Source organism: Achroia grisella, unplaced genomic scaffold (genome assembly GCF_030625045.1).
Source record: "Achroia grisella isolate CSIRO2021 unplaced genomic scaffold, CSIRO_AGI_Agris_v1 utg1086, whole genome shotgun sequence".
NCBI lineage: Eukaryota > Metazoa > Arthropoda > Insecta > Lepidoptera > Pyralidae > Achroia > Achroia grisella.
Window position 1 is genome coordinate 2,635,541 of NW_026712572.1, and position 17,666 is coordinate 2,653,206.

Here is a 17,666-nt window from a genome sequence, read left to right on the forward strand (position 1 = left end):
ATTTGCAATGAAATACCTTTATTTGATATAACACTTATTATTGAACTGTCATGCTGTTGTTAAAATGATTCATTATTATTGAAATATGTTGCACAAATATTAGAATTTCAATTACAAATTATATATTATCTATCAAATTATATACAATAAGAAGGGAAGACAATGCAATTGGTGCATTGTTAAGCTGTCTTATTCCCACAAAATACTAATTAAACTTATATCATGATGGGGCTGCAGAATAAAGAATTAACAATTCAGTTTACATTAAATTTAATATTTCTTTATTCTAATATCCTGAATTTAGCCAAAATTGTCTATGTTTATGAAGTGCTTTATTCTTTTCTTTATGTGATTTAATATATTGATTAATCCATAGACAAACATATGTGTATGACTACTTCTGTATTTTATTGTGTGTATTATAATATTTAAAATATAAATTAAAAATATGTAGTGTCTATGAAAACAGAGTAGTTAAAATATATTAAGTAATGAATTTAAGTTGCAATAAATTAGATATGACTGACATTTGTAATAAGATGTATATATATTATTGGTACATAGTTTACATTTTTAATTATACACAGTTACTAATATAAGAATGTATATATAAAATGGCAGATATATATTATGTATTTCTACACATTTTCTCATATAATGTACTAGCAAACGGACGAATTTCTCCCTTATTTTCTCAAATTTGCCTTATATCCCTTATTTTTTGGGAGAAACTCGGCTACATACTTTAGTAGTCTTAGTTCTACATGGACAACAGGCTAAAATAGAGGCTAAATGCAGGCAATAGAGTCCAACTTACATTACATTATATTTCCCAAAGTTGCCGTAGTAATGGAAGTAAACAGGTTTCAAACAGAACCTGCTACTTTTGCTCCTTAACAACAGATTACAATAATATAAAATTTAAGAGCTTGTGACGTAATAATAATATTATTTATTTATTTCTCTTACAAACATGAATGGTAACAATACATGTAATATATTTTATAACCAACTGTTCCAGCGATTCGCCCACATGGATTTAACTTTATTTTTCTAAATAAAAGTAGCCTAAGTTACTCCTTATTACATCAGCTACCTGCCAAAAAAAGTACCATCAAAATAGGTTCAACCATTTCAGATACTAGCCGGAACAAACAGACAGAAAGACAAAAATTGTAAAAAATGTTATTTTGGTGTATGTACCGTATTTACATTCATATATGTGTAGTAAAAACGGTTATTTAAATATTACAAACAGACACTCCAATTTTATTTATATGTATAAATAATAGATATATAATGTGAAATAGTGTTTAAAATACAATAATAGGTTTCACCTTTATTTCCCCACCATATCAGTGTTATGATATACAATTTGACTTGTTTGATAACATATTAATAAAGATAAAATGATTAAAAAACTTCCATTTATGCAATTGTATATTATAATATATATTTAGTCATATTGTGTAACCTCTACAACTTTCATTGTTGATTACTAAAACACAGTTTTTTTCTTTAACTATGTTGACATAAATATCAAAATGTAGAATAGAATAGAAATCTTTTATTCAAATAAACTTAATTTAAACACTTTTGAATAGTCGTCACAATTTTTTTTAAACTACTGCTCATTCGGTTTCCTGTCTCATCATTAGAAGAATGAGCAAGAAACTTGCATGTTGCTCTTTTAAATAATCATTGTAACTTAACATTTTTAAGTCGAAACATGTGAATACAAACTACCAATTAGCTAGCATGAATAGGGTAAGAAATGTTTAATAGCTATAAAAACAAAATAAAAATGGATGAGTGGTTTAATGTTAAAACAATTGTTTAGGCTGTATGGTAAGTCCTTCCTTGGTTTGAGTGCCATTTGCACTCGCCCCCTATCGTCCGGTGAAGCTGTAAAGGCCAGCTGTGGTCAAATACATTAAGTAGCCAGAAAAGAAAAAAACCTTACAACTAAACTCTTTTTAAATATAATCAGTTAACATTATTTACTCATGTGGGTGTCATATGTCTAACATTGAATTGATGAATCATGACCAATATTGTCATGCACATTTGTTATTTGAGTAATTGTTTATTAGGTAAATAGACTTTGCTAAGTAAACAGAAATATGCTAAGTAAGCAATAAAAAATAATGCTAAAAATTATTAATATGCACCAAACTTTCGGGTCACATAACCATTCATTCAAATCACAAAAAAAATTATAAGCTAATGTAATGAGGTATAACTAGGCTAGGCTTATATTAGAAAATTTATTGGTTTTCATATAAAAAAAGTTAAAATACAGTAAAAATAACTAATTTGTTAAACCAAATTGTGGATAATTTACGTAAACTAGTATACGGTAAAGCTTACCGTAGCCTATGGACGCCTGGAACACCAGAAGGGTCTCGATCACGAGCCCTTTTGGGAAATTTACACATTTTCCAATATTCCACTCACAATAGCTTTCTTGAAAACCCCCATGCTGTAGTCTCTCGCGAAAACCTCGCATATACTACCAACATAGTATTACTTTTTTTTAATGGATGATAATGGAATGGTCTCTCTAACGGTTTAAAACCTCGCATATATTCAAAAATCCAATATAGTATTTTTACATTTTTTTAATGGATGATAATGGAATGCAAGTGCAGCCAGTTTATTTACAATGTATATTTATATAGGTGTCGCTAACTGCGCATGAACGGTTTACACTGTCATTCAAGTAATCGTTTAGTGAGTAATAGGCACCATGTTTTGAATTTATTTAGAAACATGAAGTTAAATTTTTATACCTATTCCCATAAAAGACCTATTAACTTTTTCTAAACGATACTTGGGGACAGCAAGTTTGTCTTTAAATCTAGTATTAATATTATGAATATCGTGATAAATTCACCAGGAATTTATAACGATGGTTTCCAGGGGGAACCGCGTGGAGGTCAACCTGACATGGTACATTTCTAATGGGGTCTTCTTACACATGGGGTCATAAACCCACATTAGTAACAATCCCATCCCCCCACGTAGTAACAATTAGCACATAAATTTAATTGTGTAACCAAAGCCATAACTTTCTATACATTAGAGACCATTGCTTTCTGTACTAGAATGTATTTGCATAACAAATATTGAGTTCAGTGGATCAATGCTGATAACAATATAAATATCTTTACTTACCGCACACCCTACTATACACACACCATAGTGGATTAACTAAAAAATTAATAACTTTGGAAAATCAACTCTAAAATTTGAATTATAAAGTCTAATTTTAAAAATATGATTTTATATACGCACAATCGTGACGAGGCGAAAACTGTCTTAAGGTTTCACGTAAGAACGGCTGGAGAAATGAGAAAATTGTCATAGAATATGTTGTTAACTGTGTACCTAAATAATATAAAATAATACTCTCGAAATGGGGTAAATGATTGATTTTGCAAATTTTTAATAATTTACCCCATTACAATTGTAGATGGGATGTACAATTTTATTCTAATTCATTAACTAGCCTTTATCCGCGACATGACCACCTGCGAAAGACGAATTTCCTTACAAATTTTAAATGTCTTTTTTATTTCTATTTAATCAATAGCCTAAGAAATTTAGTATAAAGCTTCTAGCTTTAAGACTGAGAAATAGAAATAGAAATATTTCTATTTCTACATTAAATAACTAATATTTCTATTTATGCTGAAAATCTTCCTTACAACATCACATCTACCCTTTAAAAGCTTTTCAACCATTTATTCGCTTTAAAAAGTAGCCTGTCCTTTCTCTTGATCTGGATTATCGGTGTACCAAGTTGCATTTAAATCGGTTCAGTATTGACGTAAAACCTCGACAGACAGACTAAGATACTATTCCATATATAATATTGGTAAGAATATTAGTAAGTATTAAAAAAAACTGTACAACGCCATCTAGTGGTAAAAATGCGAATGACTAAACACCGCTCATGCGTTTCCAATCCTCAGAACTAAAGCATGCATCTATGATGTAATTTATACGTATTGTTGTTACTTTATAAATATTAAAGATAACTTTTGCTATCACTTAATAGTGATTAAAATATATAAAAAAGATAGTAAAAAAACTGAGCGAAAGTAGAGAGATATGTGGAATCAAATTGCAGCTCGTTAGTGTTGTCTGAGTGACCACTGTGTTACCTCGCATATGTATCCTCTAATTCACTGGTTATTAACACTACTGGAGTTTATTTAGCATCTCTTTTGATCTACTCTAGCTTTTTATCTTTTTTTCTCTTCCATTCATCCCTGTTCGCAGTCATCGCGTTATTTACTTCCTTTCTTACCATATCATCTTGAACACATTCCATCCATCTCTTTTTCGGCCTTCCTCTGCCCTTATAACCATAGACATTCATATGTAACACCTTTCTTATCCACATTCCTACGCATTACATACCATGATAGACGATTACTCTTCAACCTCTCCGACACCGGCGCCACTTTCATTCTCCACTAATGTATTCATTCCTTATCTTATCCATTCTTGTCACACCACACATCCACCTCAACATTCGCATTTCAGTTGCATGCAGTCGTCTTTCATCCGTCGCCTTTGCGGGCCAGCACTCTGTTTGAAATACTATTATGTACTTAATATCTAAAACTAATAAATTAATGGTAGTTGGTGATTTGTATTCGCATGTTTCGAATTGGAAATGTAAAATTATAATGATTATTTGAAGAGCAACAAGCAAGTTTCTTGCTCGTTCTTCTTGTGATGATACAGCGTCCGAATGAGCGGTAGATTAAAAGAATGAACTATGACTATTCAAAAGTGCTTAAATTAAGTTTATTTGAATAAATGATTTTCTATTCTATTATGTTTATAAATTCTATTATGATGTTCATATAAATAGGTGACGGTTGTGACTCTTCAGCAGGCGGGCCGTAAGCGTATTTGTTATTCCACGTGTGGTATTAAATATTCCACGGGCCGCGCGCAGGTACCACTTAAATCTTTTATTTCCGGATCGGTAGTTTATCTTTACGTTCGGTCTACGTAGTCGCAGTTCGATTCTGGGCGGCTGCCAAGAGTACCAACCTGTAGTCCGGCAATATATAGTTTTGACAAGTGAAAGTCTGCTATGTTCAGATGCGATCGGACATTTCCGGAGCATGAGCGTGTATGATTAATAGAATAATACGACACGTCCAGAAATAACCTGTTTTTAATAGATTTACATTCAGACGGGCCGTATGCATTATTATTTCAATATTACAAACAAACACTTAAATTTTATTTATATGTATAGATAAAATTACATATGAAAGTGTATAAGTAAATTACATCAGAAATTATTATCTGTCTGCTTGTCATTACTGATCTCTGAAATGCCCTGAACGACTTTGACGGGACTTTCACTTGCATTATTATAAGGAGTAAGTTAGGCTACGAAAATTTATGAAGTTTTTATAAAAAAAAAATGTGGTGATAAAAATTATCTTCCTTACATAGATATCTGATTATACATAGATAGTATATTTATAGACCTCTATAATATGCCTATACTAACTCACATGCGAAGCCGGGGTGGCTAGTAAATAATACAATAATAATAGCAGACCCGGCCACGCGTTGCTGTAGCTATTGTTCTTGAATAAAATAATATTGGGACTATAAATTAAGATGTAAAATCCTATCTTTCAAGTTGGATCAAATTGCACACAATGTGCAAATCAAATTTGCAATCGGTTCATTAGTTTAGGAGTCCAACGCGGATAAACAACGTGACACATAATACTTACTTCCTTACTAATGTTATAAATGCGAAGGTAACTCTGTCTGTCTGTCTCGTTTTCACGCTAAAACTATAGAACTGATTTAAATGAAATTTGGTGCACTGATAGTCTAGAACTTGAGAAAGAACATAGCCTACTTTTTAATCCGCAAAAAGTGTTGCAAGGGGTTGAAAAGTAAGATGAAAAGGTATATGGAAGTATCGACAATTTACGCGGACAAAGTCGCGGGCACATCTAATATTTAGGTATATACATATAAAAGATACATTCAGAAGGACCGATCGTCGTGGAGATCTTTGGGGGAGGCCTATGTCCAGCAGTGGACGTCTTCCAGGCTGCCATGATGATGATGATGATAGATATATTCGCGTCAATATAAAGATAGAAAGAAAGAAAAATATTTTATTCAGTGCAATGTAAAAAATACAATATAAACAAAAACGAAAAAAAAGAGCAAATAAAATGTACATATAATTAAACTTAATTTACCATAATTAAAAATAAACATAAAATAAACATGTTTTACATCCAATAATGCACTGAAATGGCTCCACTCAGCTTTAATGTATGTCCTAGGTGAACATACAGCTGGTTTTCAGTGGCACCAAAAATATATATATAAAAGGGGGGGAGAGAGATATACATGCGTGATTACCGATATCGACTAGTAGTTTAGTAGTACGTAATACATATTCATACGGACACAATAGCGCCATTCATGTAGCACACTAGGTGTAGTAATGCGTGAAATAAGCCTGTATTAATTATTTACTACAACCTCATCCTTACCACACGACTACATCTAATCTATATTTCTATTATTCAGAAGAGGAAATATTTAGATTTTTTTGATGGTAGATAATGTTTATTCAATATCTATTATTAAAAAAACCGATACCGCTGCACTATCTATACTCACTACTTAATGGATTAATAATATTTTGTTTAATTCCTCTACAATTAGCATGTGTGAGACCACAAATATTCAGTGTGGAAACTTGACTACCGTTACGACCTTCTCTAATGGTGATCAAATTCCGACCGTTATTGAGTCTACACCATATGCGACACGTGTTTCGCCTTTGAACGAGGCATCATCAGGCGTTGAATAGATTTCGGATATAGCTTGGAAGCCTAGTGTTGAGGTTTTGTGTTTTGCGTTTTGGTCGTCTCCACTTCCACACCTTGTCTCACAAATGCTAATTGTAGCGGAATTAAACAAAATAATATAAATCCATTAAATAGTGAAATGGACTTGCGCAAAATAACATCCTAATTCGATTAAACATACATTTTATGAAGTCTATCTCGGAAATCCGTTCATTTTTAAACAAACATATCATCTAGCATACGCAAAGAATTCGGAACTTCTAAATATTTCTATTATATTGTAGAGCATTGGCTCCTGTTCAAGAGTCGGTTATTGACATTACTCAATGTTTGGTGGTACGCCAGCCTTGCAGTATAAGGGCGCGTTAACTTGAATAATGAGACGTGATTAGATACTGTTTGTTTATTAATAACTGGTTGGGCCCGTGGCTTCGTGTATATTTGTAAACGCCATTTTTGTATGGGTCTAATGAAATCGTGCACCAATCTGCACTCACTGTAAACGCTGGCAGAGTATTAATGCTGGATGATAGAAAGAGCATGAAGCAAGTATCTTAGCGTATTCTGGCAAAGTCACCAGAATTTCACCACAATGATTTCCTAATGCGAAGGAGTGCATATGGTGTTTCTCTTAGCCTTCTTTAGACTACAGTTAATATTTTATGCAAAATTTTATACTAATTCGTTCGTTTTTAAGTTAAACTAGCAGTTTTCGTCTCGTCATCATTATTTTCAAAGACTAGTTACACGGCTTCATATGCAAAAACCATAGGTACGTGTTATATCTGACAATGTCTCACACTGAACTTACGACCTTTTTATATTACTGCAGGTCATACATAATAACACAATCAGTTTATCTAAGTGAAGTCAAAATATGTAATTCATTTGAATAATGTATGAATTTAAGCAAAGGGCTGAATGTTGTTCCCAGTGGTACACCTTGGGAGAGGTCTCTGTTCAGAAATGGAATGAAATTGACAAATGATAAATATAATAAAATAAATAAGCCTTTATACAAATAAACTTAAATTTAAATACTTTTGAATAGTCATACTTATTTTTTTAATCTACTTCTCTTTCGGAACTCTGTATCACAAGAAGAACGATCAGGAAACTTTAGTGGGCATTTTAAAATAAGTGTGAACACAAACTACCAAATAGCACAAACTTAAAGTCAAAATGTGGAATACATAATCAACTGGTTCATTATTTATGGTATTTGGTATATAGTATGGCATTTGTTTCTTGCTTGCTTTTGTAACAATGCAAAGTTGGTAACATCCTTCATTGTATTCACGGGGTTATCATAAATTATACTTATGCATAATCACTCTGTAATTTGCTTCCTATTTCGACTCAACATCCACTCTGGCGCAATACAACACTACCACTATAATTTTAACGTCTTTAATGTAACTAGTAATCAGAAATTAGCCCCCCTCAAAACTACGTCGTTATCATGAAATCGATTTTGTTTCTTGAAATCTATTTAAAGAATTAGATTGCAAATTAGTTTTTAATCTTTGCCTGGCCTTAGTCCCAATTATTTAGGGTCGGCCCGTCTGATCAATCTTCGCCAGTACGGTCTGTCTGTCTGGTCTGTCGTGATTTCGGCGTTTTTTTAAATCCCTACCAATAACAGACATCTATGTGACATGACCGTGCCACCTTAGGCGGCTCTCCAAAACCTTCCACAGTGTAGGTGTTACCTTAAAACTGCCTCAAATGTGGATTTTTTAATTGCTTTTTAGTATTTATTAAAAAGTTTTAGAATTACAATATTTTGGTCATCAATTAGTTAAAGCAACGTAGTTTGTATTTGTTTGTCATCTGAAATGTAAGCATTGGAAGTGAAAAAGTTTATGTAATTAAAAATATCTTTATTCATCTTCACGTCAGATTTTACCGAGTGACATTGGCTTCTGTCCTTACTAGTGTTAGAGTTCACATCAATATTGACAAGCGCAGTGCGTGCCGGTTCTGTTTTGGATACTAAAGTGAATTGTTTTAGGAATGGGTTTATCCTGGCCTTAGTCGGGCCTGGGGGGAAGCTGCATGTAGTGAAGGTGAGTGTTAATGCATTCTAAAAGGGCCTTTTAAACCAACACCCGTGCCACAAGTCACGGGCGCTACTTGGAGTTTCCCTTGCTACAGCCGGCTTCAAAGCCTAAGTCGTCATCATAATTAGTGCTTCTTACACTAGGGACGATCGATATTCATCGTAGTTCTGACCAACATTTTCGATAATATCGATATAACGATGTTAAAACGATAAACGCCATTCGAAACGCAAAATTACATGATATCGGATGTGGAAAAACTGATTTGAACATGAAAATAAAAAAAAATCAATATTTAATATATTTTTATTCATGTAGGTCTATTACAGACTTATGATATGTCAAATCTACCGTCAGTTCGGAATGATTTCGAGATGAGAAGAACTGATAAGAAACTCGTAGTCTTTTCAATATAATGTTATACATGTTTACAATAATACACAGTCATTTAAATTCAGATTTGGGAGAATAGAGTGACTACCAGCATATGCTATTGCAAGAAACAAAAAGTCTAATTAGTGTTTGCAACCTGATCTATCGATATTAGTTATTCGTTGTGTATCATACATCGGTACTTGTTGATCGATATTTTTTTGTATAACATGCCTAGTCTTTACAGAATCTACCTTCCTAATCAGTCCCAGAGATTATTTACGTCTTCATCATCTGATCATCCTGGCTCTCCCCAGTACCTGCATCTAATTTCCCATGACGTTTCTAAGAAATTCTAAGGGGCCGTTCAAGTATTACATAAGCACTATTCGGGGCGGGGGGGGGTCTTTGTTTATTTTGGATGACATGGGGGTGGGGGAGTCTAGATGACGATTACGTCATCGGTAGTCATTTACTTTTTTACACGAATGGCAACCCTCACATTGTCTTTGCTAAAAAAAACTATACATCGATTGAAAAATGTTTACGTAAGCATAGGTGGAGGGGGTAAGAGCTTTGCTTTTTTTACTGACAAGGGTGATGGGAGGAGGGGGGGTGGTAAATAATTGTAATAAATCTGCTTACGTAATACTTGAACGGCCCCTATTTGTTAATTACAATATTTTATTCATTGTGATAAATTAATTATCACACGCAGTTGTCTCTGTTGCCGGAGGTAATTTGAATATACATTCAACCAACGCTGTAATCTGAACAATTAATCAGTTTGGGAACATTCGAGAGCAATTTTCACACGTCTCTGAGCACCATTGTCCTCTCGATATTTTAGCGATTTAGCTCACCTCTTTACTTCCGATGGTCGCGTGTTCGATTTCTAACATGATACAAACATTTGTATTCATGAGTACAGTAGATTGTCGTGACTCACTAAGAGAGAAATTCAAAGAGGCAAATATTCTCACCGTTGCTTCTCAATTTATATATTCAAATATCCTATATGTTCTGAAAAATCTTTACTTATTTCCAAAAAACAGCAATATTCATAATATTAATACTAGATTTAAAGACAAACTTGCTGTCCCCAAGTATCGTTTAGAAAAAGTCAATAGGTCTTTTATGGGAATAGGTATAAAAATTTACAATACCAAAGGATATATTGGAATTACCCTTAAATAAATTCAAAAAATCTGTTAAATCATATTTACTGAGCAAGGCCTATTACTCACTAAACGATTACTTGAATGAGCGTGCATGGCAATAGTTTTCATGTTCGGGATTTTCATTTATTGTTAGACATAGACACCTATATAAATACCTATACATTGTAAATAAACTGGATTAAAAAAAAAAGTAATTCTATTGAGTTTCTTGCCAGTTCTTCTCAATTGGATCTATATACCGAACTGGACGGTAGGGAAAAAAAATATAATGTAAAATTTTGACGTTCATAAGCGGCTAAAATGTCCTACATGAATAAATGATTTTTTAATTTGAATTTGAATTTGAGTATGAGTGTTTGTATTGGTCTGGGTGTTCTCCTTCTCTATTATATATGGGCTAGCTGTACCCGCGACTTCGTTCGCGCGGTTATCAAAAACACTTCATACATATTTTTTGGGTTACTTGATATGTTATTGAAATTATTTCGAAATTAATTAATTTAAAATTGCAAACAGACTTTCAATTTTATTTATGTAGATTAGTATGGATGGTAGTTCTTACACGGTCGCAATTGAAGATAATACATTTTTATGGCACCGCAATTGAAACCCAAGGCTTTAATAGTTCTAAATTGATTCCACGGGTCCACGTCCATGCGCCCACTCGTGTGCCAGATGTTTCTTTTTACAAGGCCAAAATACAGCACCAAAACAAACTACCAGTGAGTAGGAAAGAACTGTGTGCTTCTAAAAATACAGGTAGGATTGGAAAGTTACGTTGTTATTCATACTATGAGTTCATCGTATATTATATACATTCCTTTAATATTAATATACTAGCTGACCCGCGCAACTTCGTCTGCGTCACACTAGACATTATTATTACATATTTCACCAAATTTACATAATATCTTTTACAATTATAGCCTCTCTATTATTCCGGTGTATACGCTATATTATTGTAAAGGTTCATCACATTCCGTACAGTAGTTTGCGTGAAAGAGTAACAAATATTCATCCATACTCAAAAACTTTGTGTTTATAATTTTACTAGCTACTCGCCCCACCTTCGCACGGGTGTACATGTATTATATATATGTTAAACCTTCCTCTAGAATCACTCTATCTATTTAAAAAAACCGCTTCAAAATCCGTTACGTAGTTTTATAGATTTAAGCATACATAGAGACGGACAGATATATTGTTTTATACTATGCAATGATATTACTGAAAATTTTGATCACAATCCGTTTAGTAGTTTTTGCATGAAAGAGTAACAAACATCCATCTATACTCACAGACTCACACGTTTATAATATTATTAAGATTTAAATTTTATTTTATGTATTCTCAAATCAAAACTAATATCATATAAAAAATCAGTACACTAGGAAATTTTAACTGAGTACTCCTAAAAATAGGTAGGTTTGAAAAATACGTTATTATCCGTACTGACTATGTACTGTTTAGATTGTAGATATTTTCCAAATTTAATAATATGATAATAAAGTTTATTTTATGTATTCTCATATCAACACTATAAAAAATCAGTACACTAGGAAATTTTAAGTGAGTACTCCTAAAAATAGGTAGGTTTGGAAAATGTATACGTTGTTATTTATACTATGTATTGTTTGTATGATAGATATTTTTGCAATGAAATGTATTTATTTGCATGAAATATGGTATAAATATTAAAAGAATATCAGTATTAATAAAATTGTCTACATATTTCGCCATTGTTTTGGCATGCAAAAATTTTAGTAATGTACAAATTATACAATAGAATTAATGAATTTACATTTAAAAATTGTATTATATGTCAAACTAGCTGTACCCGCGATTTCGTCCGCGTGGAATTATACTTTATTTTTCTAAAATAAAATAATGTTTCTAAAATAAAAGTAGCCTAAGTTACTCCCTATTACATCAGCTACCTGCCAAAAAAACTCCCGTTAAAATCGGTTCAGCCGTTTCAGAGATTAGCCGGAACAAACAGAACGACAGACTGACAGACAAAAATTTTAAAAAGTGGTTTTTTGGTGTATATTCCGTATTTATATTCATATGCATGCAGTAAAAAACGGTTATTTCAATATTACAAACAGACACAGCAATTTTATTTATATGTATAGATATAGATAGATACGTAGCATTTATTTTCGTTAGGTGTCAACCAATATTATTTAAATATATCAAACAATACTATTAATTTTATTATCTAATAATTCTACATATATCATATAGTAACTCCTAGCTTTTGAAGCGAAAAATTCATTTATGGTATAACACAATTATCGTAGCGATTTCTATGTTGATTATCGCATGCCTCCTACTTGTTATACTGTAATTATTTATATAAAAAAACATCTATTAAAAAGAGCAACACACAAGTTTCTTGGTCATTCTTCTTGTGATGAATCTGCATTCCGAATGAGTGGTAGAATCAAAATATGACTATTCAAAAGTGCTTGTAATGAGTTTATTTGAATAAAGATTATTTCTATTTCTATTTCATCTGTAATATACATCGTTTCAACCAACAACATAGTAATATTTCACCGCAACAGATATATATATATTTAATTATTTTGTCGTAATGTTTGTAACACGAAAAGGAATAGAGTAGAATAGAAAATCATTTATTCATTTTATAATTTTATGAAGCCGCGTGTAACTGCTTGTTTACTCTGAACTACAGACAACGTGTCGTCCTTTGTTCGATTCCATTGTTTCAAAGCTTTGTATACTAGCGTTTCACTAATTAATTCGTAACTTGGAGTATCTGTTAATTGAATATTGGATATAATATGTACATATATACTTGTTTTACAATTGAGACGTGTACAATAATTTTGTTTTATAAATAAGTAGTCAGTATTCGTTTATTGTCAACATAACACAATTTACAAATAATACATAAAATGTATACATTTAAATAAAATTGGAGTGTCTGTTTGTAATATTGAAACAACTTGCAGGCCTTCCTCTGCCCTTATAACCGTCCACATTCATATCCATCAGGTGTTACATTTATATGTTGTAACACCTTATACAGAAATAACAAGAAAGTAAAAGTAAGGTGTTATATTTATATGTAACACCTTCCTTAAAATATTATCTTCGTAGTATGTATTATTGTATGTTTTAACTGTTACTGTATAACTTCTATATGTGCGTGCAGTTTTAATATGCAATAAATTGATAAGAACATCAACCAAATAGTTTTTACGACTATGCTGTATGTGTTCAGTGATAAGGTGCAACATCATACGGTTATAGCTACTGTATGATATCATACATACATACGTGTATGATACGAGATTTATGATGTATTGTAAAATCTTTATTACATATTATTTATTGTGGTAGACTTTGTCGTCTCCATGGATGCCATTGTCTTTTCTATTTTTTTTCTTTAAAAACAGCTCTTATTGTCTTTTCTATTTTTTTCTTTAAAAACAGCAATTCCATCAAGTGGATGGTCAGCTCGATTTTAATTACTGATTATATATTTTTTGTAAATACATATATAATATACATAAAAAACACACAGACTGATTCAAATAATCACACTCAGGAAAACAAATGTTTGCAACATGCGAGATATCGAACTCGCGACCATCGGCAGTAAAGTGCTAAACCTCTAAACCACTGAGACCAATGTATGTATACAAAAATTATTTTCCAGGCCATGAGGTTGTCGGGAAGCTGAATTTGCGGCTTCGCTATGTAGATCCGCCACGTAAGTGCGTGCGCTAAAGCCGTAATTATTTGTCATACACGTGTTATATGTGAGCACGTCATCATAAATGTAACATTACATTCTGTACATATATCATATCTATACTAATATTATAATAGCTACTTTAATTTAAAAAAAAATATCTTTAGATATATATATCTTATATATAAAATTCACATGTCACAGTTTTCGTTCCCATACGAAACGGCTTGACCGATTCTCATGAAATTTTGTGAGCGTATTGAGTAGGTCTGAGAATCGGCCAACATCTATTTTTCATCACCCCAAAAGTTAGGGGTAGTCCACCCCTAATTTTTTTTTATTTTAAGGCAAAACAACGTTTGCTGTGACAGCTAGTCATGATATAATAGTTCTCATCAATATATAATAAAAGTGCATGTATTAGGAAGGAACTGGCTTCTGTCATCCGGCTAATGCTAGTTCAGATGACAGGAAGACACAGAAATACTAAAACGATTGATATTCTCTTGAAAGTGTAACTATAAATAATATTGTAACGATCCTTCTGAATGATAAATAAACGGTATTATTATTATTATTATTATTATTATTACTCGGCCCGGCTTCGCACGGGTGTACATGTATTATAGATATAAACCTTCCTCTTAAATCACTATCTATTAAAAAAAACCACTTCAAAATCCCTTGCATAGTTTTAAAGATTTAAGCATATAGGGACGGACAGACAGCGACTTTGTTTTTAACTATAACTAGCTACTTGCCCTGGCTTCGCCCGGGTGTACAAGTATTATACATATAAACCTTCCTCTTGAATGACTCTATCTATTTAAAAAAACCACATCAAAATCCGTTGCATAGTTTTAAAGATTTAAGCATACATAGGGACGTACAGACAGCGACCGCGACTTTCTTTCATACTATGTGTGAAAGAAATGATATATGTGTGATGATATAATGATAATGAAGAGTTTGTTTGAACGCGGTAATCTCAGGAACTACTGGTTCGAATTGAAAAAATATTTTTGTGGTGGATAGTCCATTTGTCGAGAAAGGCTTTCAGATATATAACATTATGCTACGACCAATAGAAGCGAAGCATGAGTAAAAAATGTTGCAAAAACGGGGAAAAATATTCATATTTGAGGGCTTCCGTTGCGTACGCTTCGAGAACAGTTCAAGTTATCCAAAATATATGTATGAAAGAATTATTCCTCTTTAAATGATCTAACAAAATGTCTGCGACAGTATCAGCCTTATTACAAAAAGATAAACCTGGTTTAGCACTAGTAATAAACCATTCACCAATGTATTCCTTATTACAAAATGAAGTTTATCTCTAAATCGTGATTCGTACGATTTAACTGTAGTACTAAGTAGTCCTCTGTTAGATCTGGATTCGTAATAATGGTAGGTTTATTCCAAGTATTAACTTTAGGAATGGTTTAAACCACGACCATTTAGACCACGTTTCACGTTTCGATGAGTGGTGTGGCAAGATTGGATAAAATAAAGAATGTTAGAGGAAGTATGAAAGTGGCCCCGATGTCGGAGAGGTTAAAGAGAATCGTCTGTCGTGATATGGGCAATAATGGACATGTAATGCGTAGGAATGAAGATAATATTTGAAAGAAGTTGTTACATATGAATTTAGATGATTATAAGGGCAGAGAAAGGTAAAAAAAGAGATGGATGGACTGTGACAAAGATGATATGGTAAGAAATCGTAAAGAATAACGAAATGACTGCGAAGAGCGATGAATGGAAGAGAAAAACATATTAGGTCGACCCCAAATAAATGGGATATGGAAGAAGCAGATGATGAGTAAATTTCCATACCAAGTTGCTAGAATTTCTAGTTCATATGTATGTATTCAAATTTACGTTTAACCCATAAGTGGAGAGCTACCATAAGCATAAAATAAACGATATCACGGAGTCCGAGTTTTAACAGATTTTTCGTAATAAGGCCGTATATCTATCTTTTATGATTAACGCGATAGTGTTTTTCACAGCTTGTATATTACTTATGGCACTACTGTAATAGATATAGACATGGCTTTTTGACCACTGTCTGTTATAATTTAATTTCCTTTATCGGAAACTAGAATGTAGCGTATTGTACATAGGTAGGTACAATCAGATTTAAACATACAGGAAAACACGTGTGATTGTGAATATCACTAGCTGTTCCCGCGACTTCGTCCGCGTGGAGTTTAACTTTCTTTTTCTAAAATAAAGGTAGCCTAAGTTACTCCTTCTTACATAAGCTACCTGACAAGGAAACTCCCGTCAAAATCGGTCCAGTCATTTCAGAGATTAACCGGAACAAACAGATAGACAGACAAAAATTGTAAAAAACTTTATTACGTACATACATCAAGTATGTACCGTATTTATATTCATATGCATGTAGTAAAAAACGGTTATTTCAATATTACAAACACATACTCGAATTTTATTTATATTGTATATATAAATAAAATTGGAGTGTCTGTTTGTAATTGATTGTATTATATATCATACTCATGACGTCGGCTGCGCCAAGTCATGCGGATTGTTTATTAACGCTTCAATTGTTATCCATATGAGATTATATTCGATTTGCATGTACTATGTTATAATACGAGGTTAAAAACTAACTTATAAATCATTACTAATATTATAAATGCGAAATAACTCTGTCTGTCTGTCTCGCTTTCACGCCGAAACCACTGGACCGATTTAAATGAAATTTAAATAGTCTAGAGTTCTAGACCCTGACAAAGGACGTAGCTACTTTTAATGCGAAAAAAGGGTTGCAAAGGGTTGTAAGGGGAGATGAAAGGTTATATGGTAGTATCGTCATTTTTCGCGGACGAAGTCGCGGGGCCTAAGTACTCCTTATTATATATTATTCAGCTACCTGCCAAGAAGTCCCGTCAAAATCGGTCCAGCCATTTCAGAGATTAGCCGGAACAAACAGACAGACAAAATTGTACAAAATGTTATTTTGGTCTATGTGCCATATTTATATTCATATACATGTCGTAAAAAACGGTTATTTCAATATTACAAACAGACACTCCAATTTTATTTATATGTATAGATGGACCTTGCCAAATCGTGACCCGACGACCGCTAAATCCTTTCGAAAAATCAATAACAGACCAGATCTGAAGGTCAGGTCTGTATCTGTTATCTCAGACTGTATCACATACTTGTATAATTGGACACATACACATATATATATATATATATATATATATATATATATATATATATATATATATATATATACATAAAAATCTCGTGTCACAGTTTTCGTTCCCATACTCCTCCGAACCTTCTTGACCGAATCTTGATATTTTTTTTTGTAAATACACATAGAAAACACCCAGACTCATACAAACAATCATACCCATGGATACAAATATTTGTGCCGTGCGAGGAATCGAGCCCGCGA

The 17,666-nt window shown here is 32.5% G+C and overlaps 1 protein-coding gene across 2 annotated transcripts in view; it reads left to right on the plus strand.

Annotated features, from left to right (window-relative positions):
- LOC131843755 (atlastin) overlaps nucleotides 1-17,666 on the plus strand; it is a 38,436-nt gene that overhangs the window by 660 nt on the left and 20,110 nt on the right. The window contains exon 2 of one of the 2 annotated variants that reach the window (XM_059192488.1): nucleotides 14,189-14,242. The exons of the other annotated variant lie outside the window; for it this stretch is intronic. Coding sequence (XP_059048471.1) covers nucleotides 14,189-14,242 — 54 coding nt within the window. The remainder of the gene's footprint in view (nucleotides 1-14,188; nucleotides 14,243-17,666) is intronic. 2 annotated transcript variants of the gene reach the window in all.